Raw genomic sequence first — 17121 nt, 5'->3', positions numbered from 1 at the left:
AAGGTTTTAAAAATATTTAATAATAAATAATTAAAACACAAGACAAAACTACTACACCACAGAGATATCTAAGAGTTCAGAGATCACACAGAAACTTAAAACAATACAGTAGGAAAGGTCTGATTTCAAAGAAAAATACCTAATTAATCTTTACTAGCTTTAACTATTCCTAAAAGAAATCACAGTGCTAAAACTTACATGTGAGCATAAGGTAGAGTACTGAGTTAGATATCCAAGATCAAAATGCACCCAGTCTATTGTGAGAAATAGTATTTAAACATTACTAACAAACATGTTTGCTGGGTACCTCCCCAAATTACATCATTTTAGACACTTAGGTTTTCCCAGGCAAACAAACTGCATCATCTTAACACCTGGTCTGAGTTCTCAGGCCACCTGGTCTGAGTTCTCAGGCCACAAACTGCATTATTTAGCAATCTAACACCTACTCAGAAACCTACAACAATACAAGGCATTTCAGACATATATTCTAACAGAAACTAGAGCAATAAAGCACCTTCCATATCTAAATTCTGGTCATAAACTTTAGCCTTAAAACAATGAGCATGAAACCTTCATCCAGCTGCACTGGAGCCGAACTGTAAAACATTAAAGAGATTCATAAGATCTTTTCAACTTAAAAAGACACATTTGAAATACTTGGCTTGGTTTTCCTTACAGCAGATGGCAATGTTGCAACAATCTTATAGTTCACATTTTAAAACACAAGCCTGCATTTTACATGCATTTATACAGTTGATAGAATTATGTATCAAATTCTATTTGACTAGGCTGGCAGGCTTCACCCATCTCTCCCCAATCGTCACAACACCTATCATAAAAAGTAGGGGAGTCTGATGTCACCCCAACCAAATTTTCCCTAATGGTATGAATATCACCTTTGGTCTCACCTAAAAAGTGGTCACTAGCTTAGTGGGGCTAAGCTTATCAACAAAGTATAAACAAATAAAATAAAATACATAAATATATGGCCTATGATGACTCACCATATACCGCAATGCTCTTTTTGTCCTGAAGTACAGAATTTCCAGCAGAAACTTGGACTGTAATCGTTTTTGTCCCCTCTATAGTTAATGAGAAAGACAGACTTCCTTCCAGTGTGGTAATAGGCTACGTGACAAAAAGGAATGAAAGAAAATAGAATGTTATAGATGAGTTTTATGACCACAGTTTGTCAATAAATAAAAAAGCTGTTCTGAGTTTATTTTTTTGTTAAATAAGCTTTGTTATCAACATTCTGCTTCTGCAAAAGGTATATTAGGATAGTTCTAAAGTATCTCTGATTTTCTCTTACAGTTTTGCTCTGTCTACCAGACTAAAAACCCTAGCTCTCTACACAATGTCTTACAAGCTTCTAAGAAGTGATCTCTGTTCAGGCTTCTGTGCTCAAACAGAGCTGGTGGTAAAGCAAACACATTCTAGAGACTTAAACTTACATTACCATGTCACAAATACTTGAAGGCTGAGCAAGTATCAAAAGTATCCTGCAGTAATTCTCTGGCAATCCTTAAAAACAGGTATAGGGATAATAAACTTAATGGGAACACTCTGGCTGAGCTTTTTGATGGTCTCCTTTGCCATAGCAGTACAGAGAACATGTAACCTATGAAGCCATGCACCTGCCTTGTTTAAAAATAGATTTTTTGTTAATGTTTTTGGGGGGGAAGTATACATGATCAGCCCAATGGTACCTTATTGACTTATTCCTTCTTCAGGGTAAGAACCCTCCAACTCATCTCTTCCCCAGTGCAGAAGAAACATAGGTGTTGAGTAGCAGTCTGGTCTGCATATCTTGTAGACTGCCTCTTCCATTGGTGGAGTGGGGTTGGGAGGGTGGCCTAATGGTTAAGGTGTTTGCCTTACAAACACAAGGTACAGGGTTTAAATCTCACAGGTGATAATTGGCTAGGCTTAAAATGGCTTGCAAGGGCAGTTAGCCTAGTACTAACCTATAAGAAGTTCCTATAAGAGTAAGTGCTCCGCTATATTTGAACATGGGAGGTTCACACATGCTATAGCACCCTCTTGGTTAAATGATTTAATGCTGTGCAGCAAGGGCATACTAGGCTACTTGCTGTAGGTGATACACATTCCATGGGTTCAGAACTCGGTCAGTGAAAAAAGCACTGTTGAAAATCCAAACAGCAGTTAGTCCCTGTGATCTGCTACCTTTGCCCCTCATTCCAATGACCTTTCAGGTCACAATGACCTCTTCCTTTTTCCCTGATGTGATGTTGTGCACCAAAATAATGTCTTCCCTGACTCTTGTGGTCATATTTCTTTCCCTCCATGCCATGTATCTTTGTGGTATCATTGCTATGAATTCCTTGGAGCAGTATAATGTCCCTTTCCTTATATGACCTTCTAAACTGCCCCCACTATTCAATCTGTGTGTTGACAAAGGCCTTTCAGAATGTAAGCTTTACTCTATTGTTTCTGAAATGTATCCGCTAATGATACATCCAAGCATTCTGCCTGTTGCTGCAAAGTACAGTTGTGTACACTTACCATAAATGTAGATGTTCGAGTGTATTCACTGTTGCCATCATCACATTTGGATTATCCCTGCCAGGGTAGCTCTTGGTTGGCCTGAATACCATAGGATTAGTATTTCTGCGTCAGTTGCTGTCGCGTCAGGACTGATGTCAGATCATCAGTAGTATAAAGTAAGGCAGCTGATGCCATTACATCAGTTTTTTTTGCCCTAAACTGTCAGGAGTCCCTGAGTAGGAGCCAGGTTCTGGTGGAAGAACCCCACCAGTAGAAATAAATACCAATATGTCCCTTGTAAGGAAAGAGAAGAAAAAAGGGGGCTGAAGGGAGGAAAACCAGGACTGCAACAGTGAATACACTCGAACATCTACATTTATGGTAAGTGTACACAACTGTACTATGTTTTTCATGTCTCACTTTTGCAGTCATCACATTTGGGTTGATTCCCAAAGTTGAGGAAATGGATGGAGGCAGTCAAGGAAACTAGGGGCTAGCTAAGATGCCCTTGAAGACTACAGAGGCAAACCCTGCCCTGGATTTGGAGAGGAGAGGCAAGTGGTAATGTTTGGTAAATGTGTGAACAGGTGTCTAGATTGCAGCATTCAGGATGTCCCTGGTGGGGAGTCCTCTGAGGAAAGCTGCAGAGGTGGAGGCTGCTCTGGTGGAGTGAGTCCTGACCCCCTTGGGGGGGGGAGGCTTTCCATGTTGTTTGTAGCAGAAATGGATGCAGTGTGCTATCCATTTGGAAATGGTTTGTTTGGAGATGGCTTTGCCTTCTGCCCCTGTAGCAAAGCTAACCAGCAATTGATCAGACTTTCTGAGCTGTCTTTGCAAATCTAGAGAGTGCATGATCCTTTCCCCCTTATTCTGGGGATTAGGATAAAAAGGTGGGCAAATGAATGGATTAATTGAGAGCCACATAGGACACCACCTTAAGCATGAAGGATGGGTTAGCCCTGAGGGATACCCTGTCAGTATGGAAGATGATGAAGGGTTCCACAGCCATGAGTGCTTGCAGCTCAGAGACTCTTCTGGCTGAAGTGATGGCCAGAAGGAAATCTGTCTTCCAGGAGAGAAATTTTAGCTCTGCAGAAGAAGCTGGTTTAAAGGGGGGGGGGCAGGGTGAGCTTTTCCAACACAGTGTTAAGGTCCCAAGCTGGGGTTGGTGCTCTTCTGGGTGGCCTCAAGTTGCTAGCCCCTCTTAGGAACTGTTTGATCAAGGGGTGTGAGAAAAGGGGCTGCTCAGTGGGAAAATGAGCAGAGATAGCAGAGGCACAAATTTTAATAGAGGAAAAGGACAGGCCACTGTGTAGTAGATCAGCTAAGTAATCCAGGATGAGAGGGAGGGAGGGCTGTGCCATACTGGCTCCCTTAGCCTGAATCCAGTTGCAGAACCTTTTCCATTTGTCAGCATAAGACTTTCTTGTGCTAGGGCATCTGACCTCATGTATAACATCTAAAACCTGTTTACTGAGGACGGCAGATTGATCGGGGGTTAGGGAATAAGCCAAGCTGCCAAACTGAGTGTCTGCAATTGGGGATGCATGAATTCCCCTTTCATCTGGGTCAGCAGAGTTGGAATCTGAGGAAGATGCCATGGTGGCAGTGGGGATAGGCTGTGCAGCAAGGGGTACCAGTGCTAGCGAGGCCAGTCTGGAGCTATAAGAATTGTCCTTGTTTTTTCCTCCTTTATTTTGAGCAGTACCCTGGGGATGAGAGGTAATGGAGGAAAGGCAAAGACCAATAGATTGATCCAGGGGGAAGGACAGGGCATCCACTTTCCAAGCCATGCAGTGATGCGCCCTGGTGCAGAATTTGCTGAGCTGATGGGTAGTGTGGGAAGCAAAGAGGTCGACCTTTGGGGTGCCCCATTTCTGAGCTAGGAGGGTGAAGGTTCTTCTGTTGAGCTGCCACTCATGTGGGTCCAGAAGATTTCTGCTTAATTGGTCTGCCAGAGAATTGAGAGAACCTGGTAGAAATTGTGCTAACAGGTGGAGTTGCATGGCAGAGACTGTGTGGCAAAAGGTCATGGCCAGCTTGCATAGAGGGTAGGAGTGGGTCCCTCCCTGTTTGTTGATATACCACATTACAGTGGTGCTGTCTCTTTTGATCATGAGAGCCCCTGGGGAGAGAAGGGGCTTGAAAGCTATCAAGGCATGCTGAACAGCTATCATCTCTTTTTGCTTGATGTGCAGAAGGATTTGCTGTGGGCTCCATTGGCCCTGTATGCACCTGCCATCCAGGTGTGCACCCCAAGCATAGTCTGATGCATCTGTGGTGAGGGTCTGGGTGGTGGGGGGGTGGTGAGAAAGGTAGTTCCTTGTTGTGGGAGCATGATGTTGTCCACCAAAGAAAATCTTTTCTGAGTCAAGGAATTATAGGTATAAGAATCTCCAGGTCTTGAGAGAGTGTTAACCCTAAAGGCTTTTTAGGTACCACTGAAGTTTCCTTATATGCATTATGGCATATGGAATGAGTAGTATGCAAGATGCCATGAACCCCAGAGCTAGCTGAGAGAAGTAGGCTGCCAGGAAATTTTGCTTTTCTGGTGTAAGGAATGCCATCTGGGATGCTGTGTCCAGGTTTGCTCCCAGGAATATAATCCTTTTGGTGAGCACCTGCCTGGATTTCTTTTCATTGATTGTGTACCCTACGGAGGTTAGTAGGGACTTTACAAAGGCCAGGTGCTTGAGCAGCTTTTCCTAGCTGTCTGCCTGAATTAGGCAGTTGTCTAAGTATGGGTAAATCTGGATATTCCTTTGTCTGCAAAAGGCAATGGCTGGAGCCAGACATTTTGTGAAAACTCTGGGAGCAGTAGATAAGCCAAAGGGAATCGCAGAGAACTGAAAGTGCTGAGATACTACCCTGAAACGGAGATATTTCCTGCATGATTCCCTTACAGGAATATGGAGGTAGGCCTCTTTTAGATCTAAGGTGGCTAGCAAAGCATCCTTTGAGAGCATGGGTAGCAGCTGCTGGAGGGTGAGCATTTTGAATTTTGGGATCACCAGGAAGGTGCTTAGAATGGATAGATCAAGGATGGGGCACCAGGTGCCCTCTTTTCTGGGTACCAGAAAAAGTGTGGAGTAGAAACCTTGGCCTCTCTGTTCTGCAGGAACGTGCTCTACAGGCCTCATAGAGAGCAGGGAAAAGACTTGCTTTTGTGCCTCTGCCTACTTGTTTGGAGGTAGATCTGGAGTCCTTTTGGGGTAGGAATGGTGTAGAAAGAAAGTTTGTATCCCTTGGATACTATGTTGAGAACCCAGCAGTCATTGGTAATGATGGCCCAGGTGCTTGTGTGAAGGGAGAGTTTTCCTCCTAGGGGTAAGAGAAGGTGGGCAGAGGGATGGGGGGAGGTGACTCATTGTGAGTTCTTACCATAAGAGGGTGGCTTAGAATTCCCTGGTTTTGAAATGGAGGTAGTCCACTGCATAGATCTCTGCATTCTCTGTGGCTGCTGTCAGGGGGTCTGGCGCATTGGGGTCTGGGCTAGTTACTTGACTTGCAGAATGCATTAACTCTTGTCACTCTTTAGATTCTGCACAAGTAGGAAAGGAAGACATTTTTTTGTTTGAGGAGTTCTAGGGTATGTTGCTGAAATTTTAGCATATGGAACTGATAATTTAGTGCCCTGATAGCAAGAGTAGCTGAGTTGTATACTTTCTTACCCCATCTGTCTAGTGCTCGGGAATCACTGCCTGAGGGGGTGAGATTCTTAGCAAAGGTTGCTTTAATCCATTTAGGCCCTTGAGAAATTACCTTAGGGTTGACAGTAGGATTTTTAAAAAGAAATTTGTCTGAGTCAAGGACTCTGAAGTACTTGTCTGGTTTTCTGGATGCAGGAGGGAGGGTGTCAGGAGTCAAACTGGATTCCAGGAAAACATCCTCCACAATAACCAGGACTGGGGGGGGGGTTGAGCAAGGGTCTGTGCTGTGGAAGATCTAAGAATTCCCTGAGTCTCTTTTTAGACTGAGGTTAGTCCTGACTCTCCCATTGCAAATGCTCCCTTAATGTATGAAGGGTTTCCCCAAAGGAAAAATCCTCTGGGGTAGAGGCAGAAGGATGGAATCCTCTGCATAGAATCCTCATAAGTAGAGAGAGGTTGCATGTCTTCATATTCAGATACATCAGAGTCATCTGACTTCTTGTTCAGACAAAACTACAGGGGACAGATCTCTTTTCCTTTTGGAGGGGGAAGCTTGGCTTCCCCTGATCAGCATTATAAGGTTTTCCACCATTTTAAGCATTTGAGACTGAGGCAAGGAAGCAGGTGCCTGAGATTGGGTCATCGGTTTCTTGGGTGTGGTTCGTACCCTGGGTCTAAAAAACTCTGCAGTTTTTGAAAGAGTGGTAGTCACGAAAGAACACGTCAGTTTGTGTCGAGAATCTGTAGTGCAAAGGACTTCCTCAGAAGCCAGTGTCTGCTCAGTGGCTCTGGACCCATCCAAGGTAGAGATGACCACAGGATCCTTAGTTGAAGAAGAGCTTTGTGGCATACCAGACTCCAAAAGGGTCTCGGTAGTGGTCTGGGAATCCACAGAAGCGGGCATCAGGGGCTGTGAAAGTGCCTCACTGAGGACTGGAGAACTGATGACTAGCTTAACGGAAACATTGTCAGTAGGTTTGTACCTGTGTGGCCTGTCTCTGTCTTTATCTTTACATTTTTTTGGAAGATCTGCTGTCGGATGGCTTACCGAAGCCATATTGGAGTTTGAGGACTGTAAGCGAAAATATCTAGCTACAATAAGAGCCCGACAGTGGATAGTTCTGGCTTTAAACAAAGCACAGAAGCAACAGAGGTGGACGTCATGGTCTGGGCCTAAACAAGTGACACAGTAAGAATGAAAGGCTCGGTGTGGTATTTGCTTTCTACAGGTGAGACAATTGTTAACTTTTTCTGACATTGGTTAGTGCAAGAAACAAGGATCCCCAACTGGGTATTAACTTTAGAAGACTTCAGCTTCAAACTGGTAGATGAACTCAGGTAGCAGCTGACCGGCACTTGTGCGAACTGCTTCTGCTTTGGGCTGCACAGCAAGAAAGACTGATGTAATGGTGTTGGCTGCCTTATTTTGTAATACCAATGACTTGACATCAGTCCTGAAGCAACAGCAATGGATGCAGAAATACTAAGTCTCTTGTATTCGGGCTGGCCGTGGGCTACCCTGGCAGGGATAACCCAAATGTGATGACTGCAACAGTCAAACATGAAGAACATCTGCCCTTTTGGTGGTCCTCTTTAGGTGTGATCCATACCACAGATCATTTTCCTGTTCTGCTGTCATCTGTCCACTTTCTACAACTGATACCGCAGAGTATTAGTGCCTAAGTAAAACAAAGTTTTATTTAATGGCAACTGTCACCCTTCTATTTATTTCCCAAACCTTTCACTAGACTCTCTCTACCTTCATCCAATTCTGTTTCTATCTTTTTGTCATCATCAAAGAGGTTGATCTTTTTTCTTTTCTTTTATCTTTTTTTTCCTTTCCCTCAGGTATGACAGAAATCAACACACTTTAGAGTACTGGGTCTAGAGCAGAACCTTGTGGTATTCCACAAGTTACTTCCCCATTTCTGACATTGTCATCCAGCTATCTCTTTCTTTGGTATAGGTCCTACCCCTAAGTCATCCATTTTTTTCTCAAATTTAGTGTGAGGGACAGAGTCATACTTCTAAATGAAGTCTAAAGAGACATTTTCTGCTGGTACTTTCCTGTCAAGACCATCTGTAAACAAGTCATAAGGCTGGATCAGTTTTGACTGACAGCTTCTTCTGTCTATAAGTAATGTTTACTGTCTTGGAAATTGTTGCCCTCTAGAAATGCCAACAGTCTTAACCCTCAGGAATGCAGCCATGACTTGTTCCTCAGGTGTTTTGCCCCTCTGGCTAAGACAGCATATCTTATATCTCAGGGTAAAACAATGTGCCATTACTAGTCTTCACAGTTTTACAGAAGACACATAATGCAGTATAAAATAATATTCCTTCACAGAGTTCACAGTGCAGTACGACAGCCATTGTGTAGTATAAATGCCTTTATCCTTCAGCCTTTATGTCCATGTACTCCTAATGTAATGAGTTTACCAACCTATTGCTAATCTTTCACTGATAAATCCAACATCTGTTTTTGTATCTTTGATTGTATTACTGTTTTCTTAAGGTAAATTATGGTGCAACCACCTTTTTATATTACATTGAATTTTTAATAAATATGGTTGAAAACCCTGGGTTGAGCCTGAAAATTATCTACTTGGATCAATGCTTTATCCTGGTCAAGAAATGTGTAAATAAATAACTAAGTAAATAAATAAATACCGACTATTAACCACACAACCAAAAGGCTGTAACAGAACCAAGTCACCATAAAAAACGTAGTAGTTCCAAATACAATAAAGGCTGTTGTTTTTCCCTTGTATCACTCTGTGCTAGTGATACAAAAACTCGATCTCACACCAGTTGATTGATAGAATTTATTCCAAAAGCAAAAAGTAAAATAAACACTTTAAACCCTCAAAAAGAAAATAAAACGAAATGAATGATTTAGCGCTTTCATCTCCAACACCAGAGACTTCTTCAGAATCAAGTAACCATTCACTGTTCTTACTATATATATCCTACATTGTTAATTACTAATTAAACATTTATCAAGTTAAATGCATGTGTTGATTGATGAAGAATGAATAAAATAAAATAAAGGGCTAGGCATCAGACTTTTGTTCTCCTGCACCACTGAATAGACATTTAACATTATGTTAAATGTACCCATATATAACCAAAATGTGTTTATTCAACACTCATATATATACTGTGTTTTCAATAAATGAATAAATGAGTATAGAAGTATACATTCAATTACTAAGAGGCACATTACTAGGTTGAAAGTGAGTCAATAAATAAGCACTGTTGACATGTTTAACCAAAAAAAGGTTTGACAGTTAATAGCTAAAATTATATCAAATACATATATACCATATAAATGCATTTGTCAACATATTTATATAATATGTGAAAAAATATTAATATGTAAAGAATTTTAAAAAAATTAACAATAAGTAAATAAATATAGTAAAAACAAGTACATTAGTTAATATATATGTATGCATACAGGACATAAAGAATACAAAATAAAAAATAACCAGATGTAGCTCATATGTACTTGTTTATATCTATTTGTATATAGAATGTATGCATATATATAGTTTCATAGTTTCATAGTAGTGTACTAGGCTATCTGCCCGGGGGCATTTATAAGCCTAGCCAACAGTGATGTGGCTTTACACCACCCCATACTATATAGTTGCGCCTCTCTAGTAGTGACACATGTGGGACCCCATTATTTAGTAAACTATACCTCTGTCTAGTAGTGACACTGAGGTGATTCCCGGGGTAAACTTGCGATCTCCCATCCATGCATCGAGATTTTTCTTGAACAGTGCCAATGAAGGGCTCTGTCTCACATGAACAGGGATTTTGTTCCAGAGTATGGGTAACCTCTGTGTTATGAATCTATCCCTCCAGCATGTCCTATTCAAATTTGTGCAGAGGTTGAAATCTTTAGTTCATGTGGTTCTGGTGGATTTGGATTTTTTGAGATGGAGCATGTCCATCAATTCCTGGTTGGACATGGCCCTGTATGTTAGGCACAAATCACCTCTCAGCAGGCGGTATGCTACTGAATAGAGCTGGAGTTTCTTTAATCTAGCTGGATAAGGCTATATGTGTAACCATAGTAACTTTGGATAAGTCACCACATATTGTTAATAAATACATAATTGATTTAGTGTGAGACTGTGTTAATTTAAAAACATACAAGACAAAAATATATTGTTTAAAAGTATTGTTTAAAAATCCTTTAAAAATATATTTGAAAATATTATTTACTTAAAATTTGTAGTACTAATAGTTTGCATACCTGTTGAAAAACATATTGAAACTGATGGAAAATATTATAATAGTGTTGTGATACCAAGTTGTATAACCATAATGCATCGATAAGATTTCGATTATATATTATATATTGAGCATTATGTATTAACACCCATAGGGACCTATTTACACCTTTTTTAATAATGTGTGCAGCTATACAAATAGATATAAACAAGTACATATGAGCTACATCTGGTTATTTTTTATTTTGTATTCTTTATGTCCTGTATGCATACATATATATTAACTAATGTACTTGTTTTTACTATATTTATTTACTTATTGTTAATTTTTTTTAAATTTTTTACATATTAATATTTTTTCACATATTATATAAATATGTTGACAAATGCATTTATATGGTATATATGTATTTGATATAATTTTAGCTATTAACTGTCAAACCTTTTTTTGGTTAAACATGTCAACAGTGCTTATTTATTTACTCACTTTCAACCTAGTAATGTGCCTCTTAGTAATTGAATGTATACTTCTATACTCATTTATTCATTTATTGAAAACACAGTATATATATGAGTGTTGAATAAACACATTTTGGTTATATATGGGTACATTTAACATAATGTTAAATGTCTATTCAGTGGTGCAGGAGAACAAAAGTCTGATGCCTAGCCCTTTATTTTATTTTATTCATTCTTCATCAATCAACACATGCATTTAACTTGATAAATGTTTAATTAGTAATTAACAATGTAGGATATATATAGTAAGAACAGTGAATGGTTACTTGATTCTGAAGAAGTCTCTGGTGTTGGAGATGAAAGCGCTAAATCATTCATTTCATTTTATTTTCTTTTTGAGTGTTTAAAGTGTTTATTTTACTTTTTGCTTTTGGAATAAATTCTATCAATCAACTGGTGTGAGATCGAGTTTTTGTATCACTAGCACAGAGTGATACAAGGGAAAAACGACAGCCTTTATTGTATTTGGAACTACTACGTTTTTTAAATAAATAAATAAGCAAGTGAGTAAGTATATAAGTAAATAGCTAAATAATATAGCAGATTTGTATTTCCTGGATTTTTTGTGTTCTTCCCCGCTTAGTGCAAAGGCAGTACAGTTGCTGGCTTCCAGTCCTCCGTCATTTCTATACTAATTATTGATCTATGATCTATAACTGCCAGCACCTTGGACAGGTTTATGAAAGCTGTTAGAGGCAACTTATCTAGTGCTTGTGTTCATATTCCCCTGAGAGCAGCCACTTCCTTCAAAATGTCCTCTCTCCCTGTTATGCCATCTGCATATTGTTCACACCATTTTGTCATTTCTCCCTTCATGCATCACCCACCACGTTTTCCTTTTGGGAGGAATAAAGCAAAGTATTCACTCATCATATTTTCTTTTCCCAATGTTCTATGATCTCCTTTTCATGTTTGCTTAGCCTGGTCAGTTCAGTACCTCTCTTCCTACAAGGTATATGTATTATTAATAAAACGAACAAAGAAGGAAGATCAAACCCTGTAGGCAGGAAGTTCTAGTACTTTATTAAATGCATTAGCAGAGACAAAAGCAGTAGTTGTAAAATGATGTCATAATAAATAGGGGATTACTGATAGATGGAGAGAGAGAGAGACAGAATAAAAGTAGTGGCAAACTTTTATTTTTTTTCCATAAAACGTGTGAGTGTGCCAAGACAGTCTGGTATCTTGACCAAGCTGACCCCTTGCAGGTGTGTAATTCCTTGCTATGGTGGCAAGTGCATGTAAAAGCTGCAAAATACAACATTCACCCTATGGTTGAAGCTGACAAGGTAGGCTCATCTCAAAAATGGTACTCATATTTACAGAGAAATGGACTTGTTAGAAATATGGGGAAGGATGGCAGCAGCTAACCTAATGTATCCCATAGCAATTATGAAAGTGGAAAAGAGGACTGCATGGTAGCAGGGAAGATTCTCAACCAGCTAGCAATGTTACAAAGAGCTTATATCATTGTACTCCTGGAAGCTGTGTTTTCTATAAGGAGATGTGTGAGTGCAGGATGTTATGAGTCAAAAGCTTAGCTTCTTAGTTGATATTCAGTTACCAGAAGGTGCACCTTAGTTGTTTGCAGACCTGGATTGAGAAGTCTTGGTAACCAGGAGTACACAAGGACTCTTGAGCCTAGCTCCAATGGAGAGACTGTAGACTAGGGGGCAAGCGGGATTGGAGGATACTATGTGGAGTCTGGGAGATAACACCTATATCAAAAGGGAATACATTTTTGTAAGGAAAAAGAGGCTAAGATATAAACAGCAGTGTCACATGAAACAAAATAAGAGAGAAGAAATTCAAAATTGTGTAGGTCAGTTTATAAGACTGTGGAATCACCAAGCAGCCCAAACAGGGAAAGCAGAGTAGTTATTTTGGTGCAAGGATAAAGGGTGCTGACAACTGTTGGAACATGGAGTGATGAAGCAGGGAGATGGGTGAATGTTAGGATGAAGGCTGAGGAGTATAGTGTAATAATACAGAACATGATCCAAACTATAAGGGGAGTCAGATTTGAGAGGTTTTTTTTTTTGATGAATGTAAGGAGAATTACAGAATATAAAAATGTTCGGAGGGGTTGTGGCTTCACCATAGTTTTGATCCCAAAGACATACAAGCTTGATGGGGAAGTAGAAAACTCATGCATTGTATCAAAGACTTCTAGAAAGAAGTGCAAAAGCAAGAAGGATTGTGGATTTGTAGAGGGAATTGGAGGGGAGATGGATTTAAATTTATTATGAGATGCAATGGTGGTGCAGCGGTTAGCATTGTCGCCTCACAGCAAGAGGTTCTCCTGCTCGATTCTTGGCTGGAGCGCCTTCTGTGTGGAGTCTGCATGTCCTCCCAGTGGTCGAGCGATGCTATACATGCAGGTAGGTGCGAACGTGAATGGGCGTGCCTTCTTTGAATATTGGGCATTGAGCTGGCAATTCGGCACCGTAAAAATCCACTGCCAATCATGAGCGGACCAGAGTTCCGCTGTGGTGACCCCTAATTGGGAAAAGCCAAAAGACTTTATGTTTGACAGAGTTTAGGCTAGCAAACTGGATAGGTTGTTAGTTGGCTATAGAAAAATAAGAAATGTAAAAAAAAATAAAAGTGGTGAAAAGCAGTGTTTTAGGTCTTGTCATGATTAGACCTTTAGAAGACTGGGAAACTGCAAAGGGCAGTAGATAGTTAAGGAATGTCTAGAAATGGAAAAGAAAAGACAAAATAGAGTAAAGCAAGTAGTTAGAAATGATTAGACATTCACTTTATTAACAGGATAAGTTGTGTTACACTAAATGTGACATAAAAGGGATAGCTAACATAAGACATTTTTTTATGGATGAAGGATAAGATAACACAGTGAAGAAAATGAGAGACAGAATTTAGGAAAGTACAGGTGAGCTGATCCAATTATGTTGCTGACCAAAATAATCTGTGGATGAAAGTTCAAGAAGTTGACATAGAAAATTAAGATAGCATATGGAACTAAGATTAAGGAATGACTAGGGAATAGGAAAGTGGTATAGAGATGAGGGAGGCAAGGTCAGGAACTTACAGGAGTGAAACCTGAAGGAAGAGCAGAAAGGGAGAATAGCAACATGATATTTATCTGAGTGGGATGAGGGTGTTTATTTACAAAAGGAGCAAAGGTTTTTGAAAAAGTCTGTACAGGACTCTATGCAGTAGCTAAAATAATATAAGGGTAGAAACAGGAGCAAAATTGTCATGTGATTTGGGAGGTAGTATTCTAAGTGAAGAGCAAAAGAGTAGATGGGGATTTCCTTCTCTCACTTTACTGAAATGTAATTTGGATGAATGGATGGAAACGTCAGATTCACCCCATGTTTAGCACCCATGTCCTTCATGGATAGGGGCACCAAGCAAATGTCCTCACATCTCCTCGCTTTGCCTATCTTTGAGTTTCTAATGCACAAAACACAAGGGCCAAACAATACCATGGGAATGTAAAGCTACACTTCTTAAGATTCCTCAGAGATCAATAGCCTAGTAAATACTTATTAACATATGGTCCTAATTTCTATGGCGACAGAACGAGTGCATTGAGTCATTTGCATTTACATGGTAGGAAATGAAGACTTCCTTATAGATTATTAGAAATGTGTTGGGTGGAAAGCATGTAAGGTGAGGGCAATGGCATTTTATCATGGGAATGGGTACCTAGATGCTGGGAAGATGCAGCAGTAATCTTACTATTCAAAGAACATGAGTGGTTAGATAATCATGCAAAATATGGACACAATTCATTAGGCTGATGTAGAAAAATATTCGCAAGGGTTTTTGGTAGGGTCAGAAGGTGTTAAGAAAGTTAGGAAATGAAAGGCAAATTGACCTCATGGAGGGAAGGTTGTCCACAGGCGGAAACTTCTGAACTGTATGGACTAAGTGTAAAGGGAGAGACAAAAATGGTATGTAGTCATCTTATTTGACATAAAAGTATGACACATTTGAGGTAGCAATGTCACTTATCCCGTTCTATCTTTTTATTGGTTATGGAGTTTCTGGCTATATGAGCACATGATTATTCAGCTGAGAACACAGACACACAGTGGTAGAAAGATCACTTAATCTCTATGCACATGCTAGCATGATGTTGGCCAGAAATGCTGTGGTGGCTTTGCTGAACATGTTGGAAATCTTTTTTTAGAGCCTGAAGGAGTCTAGGCTTAAACATCATCTAACAAATATAATCACTGTAATTTTAAGATAGTGAGGTCTTAAAGAGGAGTAAGTAGGGCTCCATAAAGTAGAGAATGCAGCTAAAGATTTAGGACTGAAGGCAATAATGGAGATTCAGGAGAAGTTATTAGTTAATCAGGAGGAGTTAGCACAGAAAGTTGAAAATAGTTTTGCCTACGTTTCTTATATTACATAAGGCATCTATGGGTGGATCCAAAGGCTTATCAGGTGCAAAAGCATAAATCACATGTGGTCAGTTTATATGGAAATGGAAGAAGTCATAGACTAGGAAGGGTAAAATGCATAAGGATAGAATTTGTTAGGGAGGGGTTAGCCAGTCTTTGAGAATTTCATTATGGCTGTGAGCTGGGTGCAATTATTGCACAAGCCTAGTTTAGGGAGGGGATAAGGTAGAAGAGAAGGTCTGGTATGGGTAGCAGATGGAAATGATGAATATTATGAAGGGGTCCAAGTTATCTCGTTATTTGTGGGATACTGTAGGGCAAAATAAAAGGACTGTGCTTCAGCTTTGAGTCCTACACAGGGACAGATGAACAACGGATGGTATTCTGAGGATGAAAGATATTTTAATTATAAGACAGGATGACCAAACCGTCAAGGATTTTGAGATGTAACAAAACTGAGTTTGGTCTCAGGCAGGGAAAATAGATGAAATTTAGACAAGGTGTAGAAGAAGCATAGACTGATTTCAGCATGCACAAAACTGAAGAGGCGGGAGATGGCCTATGTATCTTGTGAGACAAATGGATGAGGAAGAGGAAAGTAAGTCAGCCTACATATACTAAGTTAATGAGAGAAGATAAAAGTAAGCAGACTGAAATGATTTGCAGAAGAAATGGGTTACCGTGTATGGAACTTTATTAGAAGAATTTTACAGGATGCATGAAAATTATGAAGGAAACTAAAATGGGTGGCACCAATGTAGGAAATGCAGATAAAATATTACAGAGAAAGTAAAATAACCCCATTAAATTTAAAAGTGAAGGACTGGTGAAGGCAAATAGCTGTTGAAGACACGAAGAGGAAGGTATTGCTAATATCTCACTTCTAATAATGAGTTTGTATGGCAGTTTGCACAATGAGCAGTTAATGAACAGATTCCCGAAGTCCAGGGTTTGATTCTTTCAGCATTCATTTGTATACTCTGTGACCATCCATATTACAATATTTATTCTCTGATGTTTTCACTAGCTGTTGGTAAGATGTTTTCTTGAATCATGCCATACTGACAACTTGTTCTTGCTGATGGTTTAATTTCAGTGAGCTGATGCTTCACTTCACCATTATAATGTTGTTTGTTTTATCAGCAGCAATGGTTTGGACACATGCTGGATCTGGCACAGAGGAAGAGAAAAGGACCTCTTCTTGGGGGGGGGGGGGTGTAGTCATGTTCCTGTGTACACAATTACTGGGGAAGAATCCCTGCTTGCACCACAGTTGATGTGGTGGAGCTGTATACAAAGAGCTCATGGTCTTTAGATTATTTAAGTACACAAGTATTTAAGTAGATAGTGATGTCCCATTCCACACCAACCTCTTGTTAGACTTTTCAGGCTGGCGCAGTGGTGCTACAGCATAAGGGGACTCACTAATCCCCAGCACAGATAATGGCACCACTCCAATCTAGCTCAACCCTCACCTCTGGGAGAATGAATAGCACATAAGGATTTTACTTCAGTGGGATTGAAAGGGCCACCTAAGTGCAGAGAGGAATGGAAGCTAAATGGTCTGAGGGGACCAATGCAACAACATCACACAATTATACTAAATGGATGAAAAATTTGGAAATCATCTTTCATCAACTCAGATCTTTTTAAGAAAGTTAAAAAAATCTAGGTTTTCTACATATCTATACCAATCCATGCAATATTTGTTAAAAAATGGGGTTGGGAAAATTCTGAGTCTAAGTTTAAAATGTGTTATGATTTTATTTATTTTTAACATTATTTATTTATTTGCCAGTATGCAAAATGGCAAAAGTA

The 17121-nt window shown here is 39.7% G+C and overlaps 1 protein-coding gene across 1 annotated transcript in view; it reads right to left on the bottom strand.

The window, feature by feature from the left end:
- Positions 1 to 17121, bottom strand: part of LOC122788639 (VPS10 domain-containing receptor SorCS1-like) — a 1297464-nt gene that overhangs the window by 407856 nt on the left and 872487 nt on the right. Inside the window, exon 17 of the mRNA XM_044055539.1 lies at positions 1008 to 1131. Coding sequence (XP_043911474.1) covers positions 1008 to 1131 — 124 coding nt within the window. The remainder of the gene's footprint in view (positions 1 to 1007; positions 1132 to 17121) is intronic.

Source organism: Protopterus annectens, chromosome 14.part0 (genome assembly GCF_019279795.1).
Source record: "Protopterus annectens isolate FY-2018-M chromosome 14.part0, PAN1.0, whole genome shotgun sequence".
NCBI classification, from domain to species: domain Eukaryota; kingdom Metazoa; phylum Chordata; order Ceratodontiformes; family Protopteridae; genus Protopterus; species Protopterus annectens.
This window is presented reverse-complemented; position numbering and strand designations above follow the sequence as displayed.